Consider the following 20,379-nt stretch of genomic DNA (forward strand, 5'->3'; position numbering starts at 1 on the left):
TTTCCAGAGCAAATCTCCCCTCTCCACCACCATGCTGCCTTTAGATATTTAATAGGAAGCTAACTTTTGATACGCTTGTATCCAAAATTGCTTGATAGATTAAACTTTGTAAGAGCACCAAGGAGCCTTTTGAAATTCTTAACATTATGCCACTTCAGTCATAAGAACATAAAAAGAGGTGTACTGGATCAGACCAAAGGTCCACCTAGTCCAGTGTTTACTTCATATAACAGCGAGCCAGCTCTCTGTGGGGAGGTCATAAGCAGGGCACGAGTTAAAAAGTACCATACTTTTCATAGAGTCATCATAACTAGTAGCCTTTGAAAGCATTGTCCTCCATGAACTTGTGTGATCTCCTTTTAAAGCTATCCAAATTGGTGATTACTATTGCATCATATGATCTTTAATTATTGCATTATTACATCATATGATTATTAATCCTATGGAACAATAGATACAAAGTACCCCAACCAGTACCCCAACCAGCCAACTTATTTGTTTAGGATTGGATGCAGTATTTGGGGTTTTAATGTTTGTAAACCACCCAGAGAGCCCTCTGGGCTATTGGGGTGGTATATAAATGCAATAAATAAATAAAATAAATGTTGATCATCCTTTATTTTATAACCTAATGCTTTTGTCCCATGATTGGTACAAAGAAGCAATATGACAGTCACACAGGGGTGGACCTTCTGAATGCTCTGCTTTGTAAGCCTGTTTTTGTAACTAAGTTGCAAGTGGTGTTTGTGGAAAAGGAGAGAAAAGTGTGTACGTAGCTTAGTTCTCCTTTGTGGCCCTGGATGAGACAGATACTATTTGAGGACTGTGCAGGAGGAGCTTAATTCCTTTACACTTGTGCAATACAGAAAGAGAGTTGTTTTTGATGGAAGACTGCATGCAATGGTGCATGTCAAGTACCGTTCCTTTCTTTATGGATTTGTGGGTCTGTAGCCTAAGTGAGCGCCAAAGGATTGATGCCTTTGAATTGTGGTGGTGGCGGAGACTCCTGCAAGTCCCGTGGACTGCAAGGCGAGCCAGCCGGTCAGTCCTAGAGGAGATCAATCCTGACTGCTCTTTAGAAGGCCAGATACTGAAGATGAAACTAAATACTTTGGCCACCTAATGAGAAGGAAGGAGTCCCTGGAGAAGAGCCTAATGCTGGGAACAATAGATGGCAAAAGAAGAAGGGGACGGCAGAGGATGAGGTGGCTGGATGGAGTCACTGAAGCAGTCGGCGTGAGAGTGAGTGGACTCCGGGGGATGGTGCAGGACAGGAAGGCCTGGAGGAATGTTGTCCATGGGGTCACAATGGGTCGGACACGACTTCGCGACTAACAACAACAACAAGCCTAAGTGGGTAAATGGGATTGGGACAGGTTCAGCTTCAGCCAGATACTACCCAAAGAGGCAGTCTGACTGAAACCACTTAAAGTTTGAAAAGGGCCAGGATTGTAATTACTGTTAACTAGTGGTATTGACCCAAAAGGTTTTTTTCAGGACATTATCAAGGACACAAGATAATTTACATTGAAATTGTATGAAACTTTAAGAATAGTTCAGTATACTTTTTGATGTCTTAATCTTACTAGGTTTAAAATGCATGTCAAATGTAAAGTGAAGCATTGTATATAGAACTTTTTAAGCCATTATGTGCAGGCCACAGTGTTTTGAAAGTAGTGATCAGAAGTTTCCCCAAATGCTAAGTTTTACTTTACTACATACATATATGAATGCCATGTTTTTTGCAGGTTCTTGTACAATGGGTACAGTGTCCCTATTCTCCATATTCATTCAAGGGGATTTCTGAGTGCACCTGTGTACTGTTTAAAAGGACTGGATGTTGTGTTCCATTTCAATAACCATATCATTAAATTCTAGTTGACTTCCATTATGCCCGTTTTCATTTCCATAAAAGCTGATTTTTTTTTCAAGATTTGGCTTTCATTGTGACAGGTTGGTAGTGCTTTCACACATGCTCTCTCTCTCATATATACCCCTACCTTGAAGAGATGACCTGGGGCAGGCTGAACAGGTAATCCACCACTACAAAAAAACAGAATATATTTTCAGTTACACTTGTTTAAAATTCACGTGGGGATCTTCTATCAGCCATCTGAGTGGGATGGTGTTAATTGGTGTCTTGCAACAGCAGGGGGTTGGACCCAATAGCCTTTGTGGCCCCTTCCAACTCTATTATCTGAAAACACAGTCCAGATTGATGCGCTGAAAAACTACTAGATGTGTGGATATTAATAATTCCAATGATTTTTAATAATGGAATAATCTGTAGTTAATATTATAGTTTGAACCAATTATGCTTTTGTTCAACTAAATCAGCATGCATGTAATTTTCAAATTTCTTCTCCTAGTGTATGATCTTCCAGAACAGCCAAATGATCTTCAGTGTTTTTTCACAAACATGCGAAGGATTTTTCTTTCTGTTGTTTATGCCTCCACTAGTACTGTTTCAGATGCCAAGCCAGCATTAGTACATCATGTAGCATTGCAGAGGTAATGTTGTATTTGTCTTGTTAAAATACTAGTGAACAGTAGTAGTATTTCCTCTACTTTGGTAAACTTTCAGTCCTTCAAGTAATAGCTAAATAAAAGTTCAGATTCTGAAAGTCATGCAATCTGTAGGTCATACAGTCTGGTTTGAATGCTAAAACATGTTTTAATTCTACGTGGTGTAAGCAACCTTCAGTGAAGCTGTGGGATGGTATACTCCACCCCTTGCTCCAAACAGATGGACTTCACTAGCATTTAAATTATTTTTCTGTTAATCTTAGTTTCTCATTCCATAAGTACCAGAGATCCTAGCTTTTGACAAAATTTGATTAAACAAGCTTAATTCATTGGAAGGAGGCTGGAGTTAGTTTTAAAATGCAGTCCCTGGTTTGTGCAACAATGACAAATTGTGGTGAGTGCAAAGGAAACTAAATGGTAACCAAGCTTTTCTAGAAATCCAGGAGGCAGCAGAAGAAGCAGACAGTCCAGAAACTTTGCTCAGGGTCATTCTAGTTTGTACACATAACATTAAACTGGAATGTTTAGAAAATTCAGGGAACCTTTCTGGCTGAGAGGGGCAAGATAAAAATCTATTATAATGGATTGGTATGGACTCCAATCAATCTTTCTTCTTAAGAGTGTGTATTTTAATAATTATTATGCAAAAATGCTTCTGGGAACATTTACATTGGAGCTGAAAAAGATTTCCTCAAATCCTTGAATCAGGATACTAATTTCCAACTACCTCAGTTGGTTGCTCACACTAATGTAGATTTTGTTGCACTGTCATAAAGGATCTCTAGTGCTACACCAATAACATTAAGGTGACTGGGTTATCCACAAAACCCGTTGTGCCAGCTAACAGTACTGAAGTAGCACTAGAGTTCTCTTACAGTAGTGATGAAAAGTAATTTATGTTAGTACTAGTGTCCAGTTGGAAACTACTTCTCATCTACCAGCTTATAATTGCTTATTGCTCTTCAGCAGCTTTAATTTTGGTTAAGATTAACTATAGTGTGTGTTAGAAGCAAGGAAAAGTTATCTTTGAACAGTATTTGAAGCTTGAAGGCTCACTATTTTTCAATACTTTCCCCTTTTTCTGTCAGTAGTTTATATTCAACCATTTTAATTTTTTTTATAGATCTAGTATTCCTGAGAAACCTAGCATGACTCTGGATGTACTACCTGTTAAAGGACCTGTAGGCTGTGCATTGTCTTCAAAAGCCAGTGGTCTGGATGAAATTAGGCTTGTTTCTCAGGACACCTGGTCTCTTCAACCCGAATTTCTGATTTTCACAGCTCCTTCTCAGAGTAAGTAACTTCAGCAAGCGTCAATACTTAATCAGATTCCTTGTTATAAGTACTTGCCTGTTTTGATAATTTAACAGTATTCTTTGATTGAAAATTACTGACATGACCATCACTGAATTTTGCAGTAATAATAAACTGATTTGATTGTCATTGTGGTTATTTTACTTGAGCTGCATACATTCTGAATATGAATTTTAGAATATGAGATTAAGATAATTTTTCCTGAAGGCAGATGATTTCAGCCTTTTACCACTGAGAATTGTCTATATAATTGTCTGCATTTAAGATCTACTTATTCTACTTTATTATCTATCATAAGCCTTCTCTAGTTGCTGGCATTGTGGTCAATCTGTTGCTGAAAGCCTGGTAACCTTACTTAAAGTTACAATTTTGTAAAAATAGGTTCCAGTCCAGCATTTGAAAAAAAATTAGCAGTATATGCTTAATACCTGTAGTTAAATTCTGTAGAAACTCATTCATTCATTCATTTTCTGTGTCACCCATAGTTGAAGCTCTCTGGCTGGTTTACAACAGTAATCATAGAAGCATGTACTCAAATCACCCAGCAAGATTCTAAGCAAGCCTTACCCTGCTTAGCTTCCAATATTAGGCAGGGCCAGGCACTTCAAGATACAATTGATACATATGTAAATTAGCAAGTAAAATTCTATATTTAATTGATTCAGTTGTTACTATTATATAGAAAATGCAAGTATTATAAGAGCTAACAGTAATTTCATGCAATTCTTACCTTCAAAGGCGGAACAACAGTTACTAAATATGCACAAATCACTAACAACTCAAACAGGTCACTGAAATTTGAGCTATCGTGGCCTGCTCACTGTCTTACGATAACACCTCAGCTTGGAGATATTGAACCTGGGTGAGTTCAGTTGCTCATGAATCTTTAGCAATATCGTATTTAGTTTTGGCTAAAGGTTGGGGTTCTGTACCCACTTACTTGGGAATTAGTCCCCCTGAACCTAATGAGTCCTAATTCACAATAGATTGATAGGATTGTTCTCTAAGGTTAATAATTGTGTGTTATTGCAAGAGCTGGATGTAGAAGAAAGGGGTATTTTGCGCTAGTTTTGGCAAGTTCTTCTTCCTTACAATATTACCTTGCCTCCTCTTTAACATTGACAAAAGTCTTTATGCAGCTTATTAAGAATTGAAGTGTTTCAGTGTAAAGTACTTGAATTTAAAATACTTATAAAATGATCTGAGTCAAATTTAGGTAGCTCCATCCAAATAGTTTTATTGCAGACAATAGAACTTGTCTTTTAAAGAGATGATGAGCCTACTATTAAAAAGTTACTGCCTCTGTATCATATGCATGCTTTCTCACTCTTGTATATACCTCTGTAGGAATTGAGAAAAATGCAGCAGCTGTTATGTTCTGCAGCCAACAAGTTGCATCCTGTTGCAAATTATACTGTAACCAAAGGGACTGACAATTGATGACAATGTTTTGCCATCGAACTAACAATTCTTATGCCATGCTAAGCGCAGCAGCTACATTGGTAGATTTGCCAGAAATTTGCCATTCTTCAGCTCAGGTTAAACTAATTAAACTCAGCTCAGATTAAACTAATAGAATACTAACTTTTCTTGTACTGCATACAAATGCTCAAGAAATCCAGTAACCAGTTTTAGTTACTAAAACTGGTTACTGGATTTCTTGAGAATAGTGCTAAATTGTTTGCTTCACTGGCATTTAAAGTTTTTTTTTCCAATTAAGTTCAAACATTAAATGTTGAAATCTGTTTCTAGAGCCAGCATTTCAATTCATGTGAGTCCAAATCCTTCACTCGCAGAAAATAAATCTGTATTTCCATGGAGTGGCCTTATTTACATACATTGCGATGAGAGACAAAAAGTAAGTGACTGAAATAGTTTGTCTGTGACAAGGATACATAATCTCTGGCAAAGGGTCCAAATCCAACGTGTCAAGCATCACAGCCCAGCCCTTCTAGGATCCTAATCTAGTCTTGCAGGGATTTCCAGATGACCATGCAGCCTTTCCCTGGCCTGCACACCCTTTACTTCAACTATTTGATGGTTTCTTGAATTTTAAGCAGGGATTTTTCCCCATTCCAAACAGTTAAAATCCCTGTGCTATTGTTTAGTTACTGGCATTAAGCTTGTTCTTAGTCTACTCATTTTAGATACAACATTAAACTTGTGTGTTCGTGCCAAGCATCTTTCCACTTTGGCTCCATAGCATTAATTCCAAAGGAATTGGTATGGAAACATATTTCCCCATATCTTAGAAATTCCAGATAGTTATGCTGGCTAATAATCATTGATAGTAAATGTATTTGCTTAATCCCCTTTTAAAGGCCTCTAAACTAGTTGCCAATCTATATGTGTGTGGTGATTAGCAAGGTCAGGGAAACAATATGACACCACGACATGTTGCAGATTTACTGTTTGGTAAATGTCAAGGAATGGATTATATCCCTTTGTCTGATTTGTATCTCTGCACTAAGTGTTTGAAGATAGATAAGGGAAAATGTGTCAAAACACACTTGTAATAAATCATAGGTTAAAGCAAAAGATATTAAACAGAAAAGGAAATACTGCTTGGTTGCAGCAACGTTGTCCTGGAAGAAGAGTTTCTTACCTTCTTGGACTGATGGCCAAATTTGACATTTCGAGAAAAGAGAACTATCCATTGAAGATTCCTCAGGTGCCCCTAAGAAATCTTACCACTTGAAGTACTTCTGCCCTTAGTATATTTTCATGGCACCCTTTGAGGCCTCTGCAATTACATATTGCAAGATAGTACAAAAGAGATGTGGAGGTTCCCAGATTCTAGCTTGAGCTTCAAGGTTTTTTTTTTTAACTCCAAAAAATTGGAGTGAATTGAATAGTAAAATTATGCCCCATTGCACTCATTGCATTCTGTGCTGAAACTTGAAACTTGAAAAAGATATTTTTTTACCCTTTATTTTCTTGCAATTCAAGTAAATCTAAATTTCTGCTGATTGTTTTTATGCTGCTTTAGCAAAACATATATGTATTTTTGTTTCATTTTATAAACAGTCTTGGAAACTTATAGGATATAAATCTTTAAATGCCCAGTATATTAAAAGCTTTTAGGATATGTATGTTGTAAACAATTGGGTGTTTACTACATTGACTAGTTTCATCTTGTGGTTAAGTCATAATCATTCATTCCATAATATGGTTGGAAACAGATACATTTGGCAGCAGGTCTGAGTAGAGATCACTTGGGATAACAGCTGACTTAAAATATTATGGAATTGTGTAGCTTATTAAAGTGCAAATTCGGGAAAATACCTCTGAGAAGCCATCTGGAAAGGACTTGCCAGTTGCCAAAGAGGCTGCTCATGATCAACATCCTGAACTTCCTGTCATTCACATACGGCCGCTTCAAAAGCCACCTTCAACGAAACTTGAAATAAAGAATCGAACTGTGTTTTTTCCTGAGACAGGATCTGGTAAAAGTTCAGGTAAGCTTTGTTTTGTGCATAATTGATGTCCTAGTCAGTAAACTCTCTTCTGGTAGTGGAACTTGATTTAACATGTTCTACTTTAATATGACAAAAAAGATTGGCCATGCATGGATTATAAATAAGAATAACAATAATTGACAGCTGTGACCCAGTGTGGGGTAGTGAATTAGAACTGGGACTGGGATTCAGATGATCTGGGTTCTAGTCCCTGCTTAGCCATGGGGCCAACTTGTGAGTGGACCAGTCACAGACTCTTATCCCAGTCTACCACGGGGTTGTTGTTGTCTGAATAAGATTGAGAGCAGGAGGAAGAGAATGATGCAAGCCACTTAGAGTTCTTTTAAAAAGAAAAAAAGCAGGATTTAAATCTATAAATAATAACTTGCTTTTTGGCTTTGAAGATATTTACACAATTGAATTATGAGAGGTGAAAGGAAGACTGGATGTTTTGGAAACCACTATTGATGTAAAAGTCTGCCTGTAGGTGCCTGTTCCTAGTTTATTCTACTCCCATCCCTATTATAATGGAGCATCCAGTACTAAAGGAAAAAGTCAGGCTTTGCTTTTGTTCTATGGGTATATTCAAAGGTTGTTCTTTTGCGGTCATTCTTTCCCATTGGTAAAAAGATTCAGTTACCATTATAGCATGTTTTTGGCTACCATTGATGCAGACTTCTGCTTTTCTCAACTCCTTATAAAATAAGTCTCTAGAATACAAAACCCAGCATTGCAGCTCATCTACTTAGCTCAGTGGAATGCCATAAGAGTCACTGGCCCAGTTTGGATGCTTTATAAAGTGAGGAACAAGCATCAGAACTGAACATTCTTCACCTTGTGTGACACTTCATAGCTAGTGTATATGATGCTGGAGTCCCGTGTTCTAACCTGATTGGAGAGTTGAGGCTTAATATTACTGACTTTAAGCCAGAAATAAATTGTCATGTGAGGGAAGGAACACTAGGATTTGACACCTAACTACGGAAACCATAGTTTACAATTGGGAACTAAACCAACTACCTAGTCCAGTCATAATTTTGTTTCTTGGTTATGACAAGAAACAAAAGTATTAATTAATTTATAATGTTATTGAAATTTTTATTCACTGCTTTGCTGAAAATTATTAAAGCTGCTGCTGGTTTCTCCTCTCCTTCCCCTTCCCCGCCTCTGGGCAGTGGTACAAATTTGAAGGATTTATTTCATAAACTATTGAATGCTTCACCACAGATTATTCATTGTCTTAGATTAATAGACATTTGTGGTTTTCAGCCATCAAGTTACAATGATAAAAGTTCATGCAGATGAGAAATACTATTATTTATTTATTTTATAACATTTTTATGCCGCACCCATTGCCGAAGCCTCGGGGCGGCTTACAAAGAAAATAAAAAAACAAAGAATAGAATAACATTAAAAATTTGGAGTTTCTCATTTGTTATATGAGAACAACTCCCAGTCCCCATCAGCAACCTGGCAACTCTATTTTGCACCAATTGAAGTATCCAGACCATCTTCAAGGGCAGCCCCACGTAGAGCGCGTTACAGAAATCTAATCGGGAAGTTACCAATGCATGTGTCACAGTCGCCAGGCAGTTGTTCTTCAGGTAGGGACGCAGCTGATGGATCAGCCGAAGCTGAAGGAAGGCACTCCTCGCCACCGCTGTTACTTGAGCTTCTAATGTCAGCTCTGGGTCGAGGAGCACTCCCAAGCTGCGAACCCTGTCCCTAAGAGGGAGTGCAACCCCATTCAGGACAAGGTCCAGATCCCCCATACCGAAGCCCGACCCACCTACCAACAGGACCTCCATCTTGTCTGGATTGAGCTTCAGTTTATTGGCCCTTATCCAGCTCATTACCTCGGCCAGGCACCGGTTCAGTACAGCCACCGCCTCACCTGGATTAGTTGAGAACGAGAGGTAGAGCTGGGTATCATCAGCGTACTGATGATTCCGCAGCCCACACCTCCTAATGACCTCTCCCAGCGGTTTCATGTAAATGTTAAACAGCGAAGGGGACAAAATGGACCCCTGTGGAACTCAATGGCATAGCTGCCATGGCGCAGAGCCATAGTCCCCCAGCACCACCTTCTGGAAACGGCCATTGTGATAGGAGCAGAACCACTGCAAAGAAGTGCCTCCAACTCCCAATCCTGCAAGCCTATCCAGAAGGATACCATGGTCGATGGTATGGAAAGCTGCTGAGAGGTCCAGGAGAACCAACAGGGACGCACTCCCCCTGTCTCTCTCCCTGCACAGGTCATCGTACAGGGCAACCAAGGCAGATTCAGTACCGTACCCAGGTCTGAAGCCGGACTGAAATGGGTCCAGATAATCAGTTTCATCCAAGAGTGCCTGGATTTGTTCCACCACCACCCGCTCTAACACTTGCCCAAGAACGGGATGTTGGCCACCGGTCTATAATTGGCGGCCGCCTCTAGATCCAGGGATGCCTTCTTTAGGACTGGCCGGACTACGGCCTCCTTTAAAGGGGCAGGTACCCGGCCGTCCCTCAGAGAGGTGTTGACAACCTCCAGGATCCAGGTCCCAATCCTGTCCTTGGCTGTCTTGAGTAGCCAAGATGGGCAAGGGTCCAGTAAGCAGGTGGTAGGATGTACCTGTCCAAGCACCTTGTCCACATCATCAGGCTGCAACAACTGAAACTCATCCATCAGTTGTGGACCAGATGGTAACATTGGCACCTCCCCAGTAGGATCTGATTCAATAGTAGAGTCCAGCTCGTGACGAATCTGAGCAATTTTCTCCTGGAAATGCTTGGCGAAGTCGTCACAGCGGGCCTTCGAGGGTGGCACAACATCTTTCTTTGGGCCTGGATGTATCAGCCCCTGTACCACCTGAAAGAGCTCCGCCAGATGGCATTGTGAGGAGGCAGTGGAAGCGGAGAAGAATTTCTTCTTCACCGCCCTCACCGCTGCAGCATAGGTCCAATAATGGGCTCTCAAGTGTGTTTGGTCGGATTCATCCCGTGATTTCCTCCACCTATGCTCTAGACGTCTCCCAACCTGCTTCATCGCCTGTAATTCCGGTGTATACCAAGAGGATGAACGGGCTCTGCCAGATGGGAGAGGACGATTAGGAGTGATCGTGTCAACAGCCCTGGCCATTTCCCCATTCCATAATTTGACCAGAGCTTTGACAAGAGCACCAGCTTTATCAACCGGGAAATCCCCCAGGGCCTTCAGGAATCCATCTGGATCCATCAGGCTCCGGGGGCGGACCTTTACAGAGGGAAAGGCTGCTCTCGAGCCCAAACCTCACAAAGTGATCTGACCATGACAGGGGAGTCAGACACAAGTTCCTCACCCTCAGATCACCCTCTTCCTGCCCCGTTGAGAAAACCAGGTCCAGAGTGTGTCAACATTCATGGGTTGGGCCAATGACGTGTTGAAACAGCCCCATGGCCGCCATGGAGGCCATGAAGTCCTGAGCCGCCCTGGTCAGAACCGTCTCAGCATGGAGATTGAAGTCCCCCAGGACCAGCATCCTGGGAGTCCTCAACACCAGGTCCGAGACGATCTCCGTCAGCTCAGGCAGGGAGTCTGTTGGGCAGAAGGGTTCACGGTACACCAACAGAATCCCCAATCTGTCTCGATCGCCCAACACCAAGTAGAGGCACTCTAGACCCGGCCTTGAGGGGACAGGAAGCCCCGTGAGGGAAATAGAGGCGCATCCCAGTCCAATTAACAATCCCAGCCGACAACATGGCCCCTGGCCAGCCCAGCCCCTGCACGGCCCCCAAACGGCAGTGACTGCCCTTTGGCCGTCGCCCAGCCAGCTGTCCGTCCCCGTGCCCCGCCCCCAATCTGGCGTGGCTCTCACCCAGCACCGGCGGGGTGGAGAAGCAGGGCGGGCGCACGGCACTTGCGGCTCCTGCCAGCCGGCAAGATGGCAGCGTTCTCCCTGGCAGCAGCGTCGTCAACCGGCTTGGCATCCTCCGGCCTCAGGTGGGTCCTGCCGTGGCCGCGGGATGCAGTATCAGCCGGCCCCCAGGGTCCAGTGGAGCGCCCGCGGTGTGATGGTGAAGGGAGAAAGGGGGGGAATAATGCATTCTAAATTCATTTATGAACAATGACACAGTGACCTGGTTTGTACAATCAAAATTTCTTGCAAGCCACAGTACATAGCAGGCATGATTTGCATAGTCACACAGGATATGTGGCTTTTTGGAGATACAACCCTCAACCGATGGGCTATTGTACAATTATTTAACAGTTGTTCCATCCTCCAAACCATACCATGCGTTATTCACACTTGTTTTGAACATGCAAACAGACATAGAATCTGTCTAATCTTGAATTTCACATGGTTTAACAGTAGATTAACTTGATATTTTCCAGAGCTGTATACAGCTTAAGATTTGTGTGGTGGCTTCATTTTATGCCATGCTTTGGAATGCAAAGATTTTAAGTGTTTGGGAAAATTTGGATGGGAATGCTCTGCATAGGTTTGGAGCTGTTAACAGTGGGTTGAAACTGAACTCCAACACTGACATAAACTGTGTCGTTCTTTTGTAGAAGGCAATCATTGGTATAGATTATAAGTATCAATTCTGTTCTGATGACTGTTTGGATTATCAGCAAGCTGCTTACTCCTGTAGTTATTCTGAAATTACTTAGAAATGGTACTACTTGTAATCTTCATCCTGCATTGTGGACTAACTGGCATCCCTCAGCATGCATTCTGTACGGTATTTTACAGTACTCTTACGCATTGTCAGAAAATAACTAGTCTAAAACACCCCCAAATTTCAGCCTCCTGCCTTTTACATTTTTTTCTGTAAATTAAAACATGTCTTGACCCTAATAGAACTATTCTACAGAGATTCTAGAGTACTATGTGATATTTTTATACCCCAAACAATACCCTGAAACAAAGGGAGGGAGAGGGAAAGTTCAATACTGATCATCTTGATCTCCTTTTAGAATATCAAATTCCTAGCTTAAAACCTTCAGCAAATAGAACTAAAATCCCTTGAAGGAAAGCTTTGCTATGATTTTTTTTCAAGTTAGCAGACAAACTATAGTTATGCAGAGAAAAGGTCAGTAGGTTAAGGATTGTTATGCAAATTTTCTTATTGCATAGCTTCAGGAAGGATTAAACCTTAAATTGCTTATATTTGAGGCCGTTCTTAAGCCATCTGTATTGGAACCTCCTGGAGGAAAATTTCAACTAGAACAAAGGCATTTCACATGCAACATTTTCCTTCCTTGAGAACCTTTTATCTGGGATCAAAAATGACCCCAAATGTGACTAATGCTACTTTCTTATTGTATGAGATCAGGGGTAACATGGACAAGTGTTTATTTTCTTGTACATTTTCCTGCAGAGAAATATATAGAGATAGAAAATAATGGAGATGAAAATGTGAAATGGATTTTGTCTTCTTTTGCACCAACCTATGTCAAGGTGAGTAGAAAACCTGAAAAAAGACAGTCATAGAGGTTCGTGATAATTTTTTATACTAAATAGTGTTCATATATGAATAGAACTCTTCCACAGTTCACAGCAGCAAGCTTAGATAACAAGTTTACTAGAAAATTGATAAACAACCTGATCTCATTTAAAAATCATTTTTATGTTCTGGTTGTCCTAATTTACTCTTTAGGCTCTCTGACCAGGGATGTTGAGAGCTAGTGGGTGAATTCACAACATTTCTCATGCAGAAAGGATACTGTATGAATTGTAACTTGGATACTTATCAAAGTTACAATTCATACAGTTACACAAAAATCAAATTTTATATCTCATTCTAAGGTGTTACACATTTGTTTGAATAAGGAAATAATTTATCATATTAAATTTGAGTAGAAGAGTATGTTGATATTAATGAGAATTTAATCATAAGGGACTGCAGGTGGCACCGTGGTTTAAACCGCTGTGCTGCTGGACTGGTTGATTGAAAGGTCGCCGGTTCGAATCTGCACAACAGGGTGAGTTCCCGTTGCTCCATCCCAGCTCCTGCCAACCTTGCAGTTCGAAACAGGCAAATGCAAGTAGATAAAAAGGTACCACTTTGGTGGGCAGGTAACAGTGTTCTGTGCACTTTGGTGTTTAGTCATGCCGGCCACATGACCACGGAGACTGTCCGGGACAAACGCTCGCTCCTTTGGCTAGGAAACGGAGATGAGCACCGCCTCCTAGAGTCAAGCATGACTGGACTTAATGTCAAGGGGAAACCTTTACCTTTAATCATAAGGTAAACCTGAGAAGTGCTGTTGCTAGTAGAAGTACGGCCCAATACCAAAGTATGCTTCCTTCTTATAATCCCTGTGTACCAGGTTTAAATCTGTCTGTTTTATCCAATGAAGTGTTTTTCTATTGAGTGCATTTCAGCATTTACAGTCATTTTTAACAGCCTTTTATCAAAGTGCAGTATATCTGTCCACTCTAGAACAGTTCTCTTGAAAATGTTTGACACTGTTTTGATTTCTTTTTAGGATGTTGATGAAAGTGGAGAAGTTTATAGAGCTACATATACAACTTTCCAGTGTTCATGTCTTTCTGGTACTCTTGAAGCTCATGGGAAACAAAAAGTAAGTTTATTTGATGGTGTGTATTTTCCTTTGAAGATTTGTGTGGCTTCAAAGGAAAAACAGCTATAATTCCAATCTTATAGGATGTAACTAGCATTAGTAGTTATGGGAAATGAAGTTAGTTTTGTGTTCAAAACTCAGTTTTCAGAAATCTGAAAAAAATTGAAAATAGAAGTAAGTTTCCCCTATGATTTAGTTCCAACTCTATGCAAGGCACTTGCCATGGAGTTTGTTGTATAAATTTGAACTTTTTTCATTTGGGTTACTCAATTAGTGTCTGAGAATAATACATGTGGTACAACTTTTTCTCTTGCAATTTTGATCATGCTTTCATCTTCCCCAGGTGTTATAGTACATACTTCCTAAAAGACCATAGGGATTTAAAGTCTTGCCGTTAACTTGGTGGTACTAATCTTATCATTGCTCAGACTAGATATATTTAACAAGGGATTTGTTCCTTGTTTATCTTGGTCCTGAAAGTTGTTTTTATAGCAGCTGTTGAGCTTGTGCTAGTGAATTAATATTTTAACCATCTACAATTGATGAAAAGTGCTGTCATTGCAGCTCAGTGAGGTTTAGAAATGTTTTGTTTTGATTTTGAAAGTCACAGTAAAAATTAATTTTTTGAAGTTCAGAAAAGTGTGTGTATAGTATATACCTATACAATTTTCTAACTTTATTTCCTCATAGGTTAAAGTTACCTTTTTGCCTAGAGATAGAGGGCAGTATTCTCAGTTCTGGGATCTTGAGTGTCATCCCATTCATCATTCTCACGTGAAAGACAAGCACAGACTCCAATTTTGTGGAATGGTGAGTATATAAAACAAGCTCATTAATTAACTGAATTAAATTAATTCTTAGCAGATGTCTTATTTCCTGTTGAAATTAGTCAGCAGTTTTACCCACTAGATAAATTGACAGGATCAACTGGTAAATGCTGGTCTTAAGGTTGTTGTAGCCTGCTACTAATACCATTTCATGTTAATTTTTGCATGTTTAATAAGAAGCATAACACTAACAAAGTCCCCTACAGCTCCTACTATATTTTGTAATATAGAACCAATAAAATGCCATCATTATTGGGGTGCAGAACTGCCTTCACAGAATTCAGGGCAGCTTTTGTACCTCATTTATTAATTTCTTGTGTTCTTTGCAATGAAGTTGTAGGTTAAGAACAAGTGTAGAGAATTAATACTTGTAAAATAAAATTAGAGCACAGCTTAATTTGGCCAAAGTTTAGTTCATTGGATTTTACCTATACATCTTGCCAAATTAACCTTTCACAACCTTCTATAAAAACGTGTAGCATAATTTGAGGAGACGGTCTTGATGTTTAATTCCAGTTGTTTCTTGTAACAGGGTATCCTACAAAATGAAGCTTTAAAAGAGGAAGGTTCCAAAGCTGCCTTAGTAAAAATTAGGGTTCAAGATGTGTCCCAAAGAAGAGATTACTCTGACATTTTTGAGCACAAAATCTGGTATGTACATGAAATGTAATATAAAATATGTCTGTGTGCACTTGTCCTTAATCAACAAAAAGAACTTTGTAATTTGCTATTTGATAGTATTCAAGCATCTTCATAATATTTTACCACACTCAGGGTTGCAAGATCAAATAGCTACTGTGTTATAAATTCAGCTGGTAAAATGTAAGTGACATTGTACAAAACAATTTGCCCCACATATCTGACAGTCACTTACATTTCTTAAACTCCAGAGCAGTTGAAAATATTATTGTCACCATCACTTTTATGTACTTGGAACTATGGATGAATATTATCAGCTATAGTCTTGAGCGACCATGATGACTATCTTTTCTTAGCATCTCCTTCCACACCATTGCTACGATTAGTGCCTGCAGAAGTCTACCACCTCATTTGATCCCATCAGATCAAGTGGTGTTATTCCGTGTCTAAGAGATAGCAGGGAATCTTTCAGTGTCTTGCACAATATCCAGCACTTAATGTAGCAGTCAGTTCTCAGAGCATGATTTCTCCAGTTGAAGTTCTCGGTCTATTCACTAAGCATTTGTATGAAATTGAATTGAAATTGGAGACTTAACTGGAGACTCCACAATCTGATAGTTTCCATTATGAAAGATCCAATGTTTGGCATGGCCCATATTGAGACTTCCATCCTGGTGGTGATTCTGCTCCTTTTGGTATTATCCCATACCATGCAACAATCATGGAAGGTTCTCTTAAGTATGTTTCTCACCTTGTTGAGGGGTATATCACATGAAGGCAAAAGATGCCAGTTTTCTTTTTACTTGTCCTTCTCCAAACACTATTGTAGTTTGTGGCCATACAGAATAAATCTCATAGATTACCGGGGATAAGAAGGGCTGCTATCTGGATTTAATGGCAACTTTCTTCCTTAGCACTTTGGGACTGAAGGTCTCAAATTACCAGGCAGCTGTGTCCTGCTGCCAGCTATCCTTCTGGGAGAGGGTTGGACATGTTTTTTAATCTCAACCCTGTGGATAAAAGACACGTTGCCCATTGTGTTTCAAGATGTAACCCACCCAGGGAGCTTTGTGGCTAATAGGGATGGCTGAAAATCTAATAAATACATAATACATCAAGAAATACAAAACCTCATTATTTAACAGATCAGCCTAGCTCAACATGAAGATTGTGGTATAAAGGTTCTGGCCATTGTAATCAATTTCCTGTTACTATGAAACTTTGTTAACACTTAATGGATTTTTTAGGGTTAGTATCCTTGCATCACTTTTAATCTATAAAAACATACCATCACAGCAGAGTATTCAAGAAACCATCAATATTTCAAAGTGCTCTTAAAGTGTGTCCTTAGAAATTCCCTAATACTAAGCAAGGATATAATTTAATGGGACACTGCAGGGAACTTATTCTGCAGTTATGACTCCAGTAAGGCCAAAAAGTTGGGTTTCAAAAACGTTTGCTTTAAAAGGAATCTGACTATCTAAAATGACAGCAAAATATAATAAACATTATATCTTTCTTTTAAAATCAGGAAAGGGGTATGTGCCCAAGAAGATGTTTATACGTTTCCTCCAACTAGGATTGGTGAATCAAGCACACTGAAAATCTGCGTGAGGAATTATTCTACCTCTCCAAATCGGGTATTTTAACTTCCAAGTATTTCTTCCAGATGAAACCTACATAATAACTCATAATGCTTATAGATCTAATGCTTAATAATGTGCTTCATGCTAAACTCCTCGGTACCTGAATTGCTTGTTGGTTTACATTCTGTATTTATTTTCAGATGAAAAGCAATTATCTTTGATTAGAAAACTGATACTGTATTAAACTTAAACCCCAGTATTAAAACTTGTATCGGGATTTGTTGGCCAAGCTTACATGCTACAAACCTTTCTCAGACCTGTGTCCCAATAATTTTTCCTGAATTTTATAATAGTCTGAGGAACTATATACTTGGTTTAAAATCAGTATTTTTCTGAACTTATTATATTGCAGCTGAAATTTAGAAGTCCCAGAGAGCCTTTTTACATCAAGCATTTCCATTATAATTTGAGGTAAGTGAAGTCATATTTTTCTGGAGCCTTTTAAAAGGATTGATGTGGGGATTAACTTGTCGAGAAGTACCAGTTATTAGTTATTACGAACTAGAAACTGCGTTTGAGTTTCCAAGTAGTCCTGCCATTTCACCATTTTGGACCTCATATAGAACAGAGCAATCTCAGTTTGCTTTATGTTTAAGCAGTATTATTAAGTGCTTAATACTGAGTAGCGTGAAGTTTACAGTACAGTAATAGGAATTAGAAATAGAGAGGGGCAGATAGTTAAAAATGAACACAGGTGTTAAAAGAAAATTGGATTCAAGGAATGTCTAAAGGGTTTAGTATTTATATCCTGCCTTATTTATAGAAGTGTAAAGGAAGATCACAGTATTCATTTGCTTGTTTTATTCAAAACATTCATAACCCCGTTTTCTGCCTGACAAGAGGCTTCCAAGGCCTCTGATAACACCCAATAATATAAAATAAGATCCTTTAAAAAGACAATGGGGACTTAAGAAAATTTTGGTAGGACAATGCTGAGAAGTGCCAAGTTTCTAAGAATTAAATGTTGCTGTTCTACAGTAGAGGTAGTCAGTGAAAAAAAAACAACCTTGTATCCCTAAGGCATCTGTCTCAAACCTTTGATTAGCAAACATGGTGCAAGCAGAAGCATTCCAGGTAATGCATTTTTGTGTGACCTGTACACGACCTTCCTAGAATGGTTTTGTTTCTTTCTAGAATATCATTCTAGTATGAAACAGAGCTAAAATGGCACATGCATAAAGATTGTAAAGCCATTTTGAACTCCCAGTGGAAGACAATGACTAGTAAGTTATAACATTCTGACTATCTGATAAGATACTATTCTGCTTTGTCTTCTAGACTAAGGTATACAGGACTCTTGAAAAGATAAAGAGCTTTACAAAACATTGAGTTGTTTTTTTTTTTTTTTTACAAAATTCTGAGTAAAACTGGAACAGTCTTAAATGTATGTTAACTTGTCTTTTGCAGATGTTACCACTACTGCAATTTACCAGTCCAGTTCAAACCAATGTCATCTGGCACTTTCAAAGGTGTATTGGTGGTAGAGACAGACAAAAGTGGTACTCTTACCATTCAGCTGCTTGGTGAGGGTTTGTCAGAACAGTAATTAAGAACTGCTGTTCACAGTGCATGCTAAATTTACATCTAATTTATTGGATGACAGGTTCCTTTTTTGTACTTTAAAATTATTTTATAGGAAAATGTGTGTTTGTATTTTTTTAATAAAATAATTTTGTCATCATGCAACTTACACTACTGCACTTTGGCTGATGGGAAGCAGCAATGTGTCTTACTTTTTTCTTCACAAATAATAATTGTATATGTTAAAACATGATTTAACTTTAAAATAAAGTTTTCCTTAAATTCTTGCCTACTTTGCAATGCCTTCTACTAAACTCTGTACCTTACCTGTTTCTGTTTGGCTTCAGATTTGAGGCAGAAAATCAAAACAGATGTTCTTAGAATGTTGGGTGATCTTGGCATTTGTTTTGTATTTTTACTTGAGTATTCTGCTGTCATGGATACAGTTCAAATAATACGTTTACCCCAATATTAAGTTTAAAATAACTTTGTTATTTACATTCCCTAAGTAACAAAATCCTCTTCTTCATTATACAGCTAATATGTGAGCAGTTGTTAACTTCAATAATGTCATCACTGGCTGAGTATGATGAATACTGTTGAATATTATAGATGCATTCAAAAGTGGCAAGGTGGTATCCACCTCTGATTGAGTCAATGAAACAGTTTATGTCATTTAAGGCTCTATGCCTTGTGGGAATGTCATGAAGTAGAACTCCTTGAAGAACTGGGTTAGGGGTGAGCAACAACCAAATTATGAAAATTCATTCAAGACAGCTAATTTGGTGTGGTACAGTGCTGGGCTGAGAATCTAAGAGATCCTATTTCTAGTCCTCACTTAGCCATGAAGCTCACTTTGGGCTGGTCACTCTTTCTTGACCTAATCTACTTCACAGGGTTGTTGAGAAGATGAAATGGGCTATGTAAGCCAACTTGGCTTCCTCACAAGAGGAAAAAAGGCAGGGTATAAGTGTAGTGTTATTGTTTAGCCAAAAGTGGACTCTTAAAACTGACAAATTTTCAAGATCCAATGAACATCATTAGCTAAAGAAATTTTTTCAGAGCCCCTGGACATAATCCCCTTATGGCAAAGCATTACTAGTAGCTATCATGAACTGGGCCAAATTCTCCCAGCTAGCTTTGGTAGTAAGATTTCCGTATGGCCCCTAGAAAGATTTGCACAACACAGTAACCCACATTGTGTAAACAGCTACACTGTGTGGCTGGTAAACTACTCTATCCCTAGCAGATTATTGGGAACATTCAGGTAGGCTTCCCTGCCTGCCCACTCAGTCATCCTGTAAGTATCCTGGGGAACTCCATGGGAGCACTGAGGTTCCCCCGCCCCATCCCTCACAATGCTTGTTAGTGATGCAGGGAGAGCGTGTAGCAGGAATTGCTGACATCCCTCACAGTAGCTAGTAAGAAGACTTCCCTTGTGAGCTGTAGCTTATGCTACATGACCACTGTCAGTGACACTTGCCTGTCAGCTACAAGGCAAGGCTGGCAAGGATTCCATGATAACCCCAAGAGTGTGGCTATCACAACCTACAATGAGCTCTGGGCTGTCAGGGGGCTTATAAACCACCCTGAATAACCCATGATGGGTTGTTCTCACAATCCCCATAGTTTATAAACTATAAACAGGGTAATTGTCTTGCTCCGTGAACTTCTGCTGCTTCCAAGCATACCACTTTACTCCAGGCTGATAAATGCAAGGTGTTGCCTGTTTTGTGTGCTAGATTGTCTACTCTGTAATGGGTCCGTGGCCACATCATCTGCAGTGATATCCTGAGCTGTTCCTGACAATGTGGTCTGGGTGCAAGTCTTGCAAGCCTTGAGGTGTCAAGGGGCTTCAGGCGTAACAAAAACTTTGAAATTGCTACTGTTAGCCAATT

At 39.4% G+C, this 20,379-nt stretch overlaps 1 protein-coding gene across 5 annotated transcripts in view; it reads left to right on the top strand.

The window, feature by feature from the left end:
• Positions 1 to 19,072, top strand: part of CEP192 (centrosomal protein 192) — a 66,099-nt gene extending 47,027 nt beyond the window's left edge. For 4 of the 5 annotated variants that reach the window (XM_044426406.1, XM_044426410.1, XM_044426408.1 and 1 more), the window contains exons 36-47: positions 2,370 to 2,511; positions 3,650 to 3,819; positions 4,579 to 4,702; positions 5,593 to 5,698; positions 7,097 to 7,298; positions 12,642 to 12,721; positions 13,753 to 13,848; positions 14,539 to 14,658; positions 15,208 to 15,326; positions 16,846 to 16,954; positions 17,313 to 17,371; positions 18,368 to 19,072. In XM_044426406.1, coding sequence (XP_044282341.1) covers positions 2,370 to 2,511; positions 3,650 to 3,819; positions 4,579 to 4,702; positions 5,593 to 5,698; positions 7,097 to 7,298; positions 12,642 to 12,721; positions 13,753 to 13,848; positions 14,539 to 14,658; positions 15,208 to 15,326; positions 16,846 to 16,954; positions 17,313 to 17,371; positions 18,368 to 18,506 — 1,466 coding nt within the window. In that variant the 3' untranslated portion in view covers positions 18,507 to 19,072. Of the gene's footprint in view, positions 1 to 2,369; positions 2,512 to 3,649; positions 3,820 to 4,578; positions 4,703 to 5,592; positions 5,699 to 7,022; positions 7,299 to 12,641; positions 12,722 to 13,752; positions 13,849 to 14,538; positions 14,659 to 15,207; positions 15,327 to 16,845; positions 16,955 to 17,312; positions 17,372 to 18,367 lie in introns of those variants that run through there. The other variant, XM_044426411.1, reaches the window with a different exon arrangement.
• The last annotated feature ends 1,307 nt before the right edge of the window (positions 19,073 to 20,379 follow it).

The sequence above is a fragment of the Varanus komodoensis genome, unplaced genomic scaffold (genome assembly GCF_004798865.1).
Source record: "Varanus komodoensis strain SLA01 unplaced genomic scaffold, ASM479886v1 scaffold17, whole genome shotgun sequence".
In the NCBI taxonomy this organism is placed as follows: domain Eukaryota; kingdom Metazoa; phylum Chordata; class Lepidosauria; order Squamata; family Varanidae; genus Varanus; species Varanus komodoensis.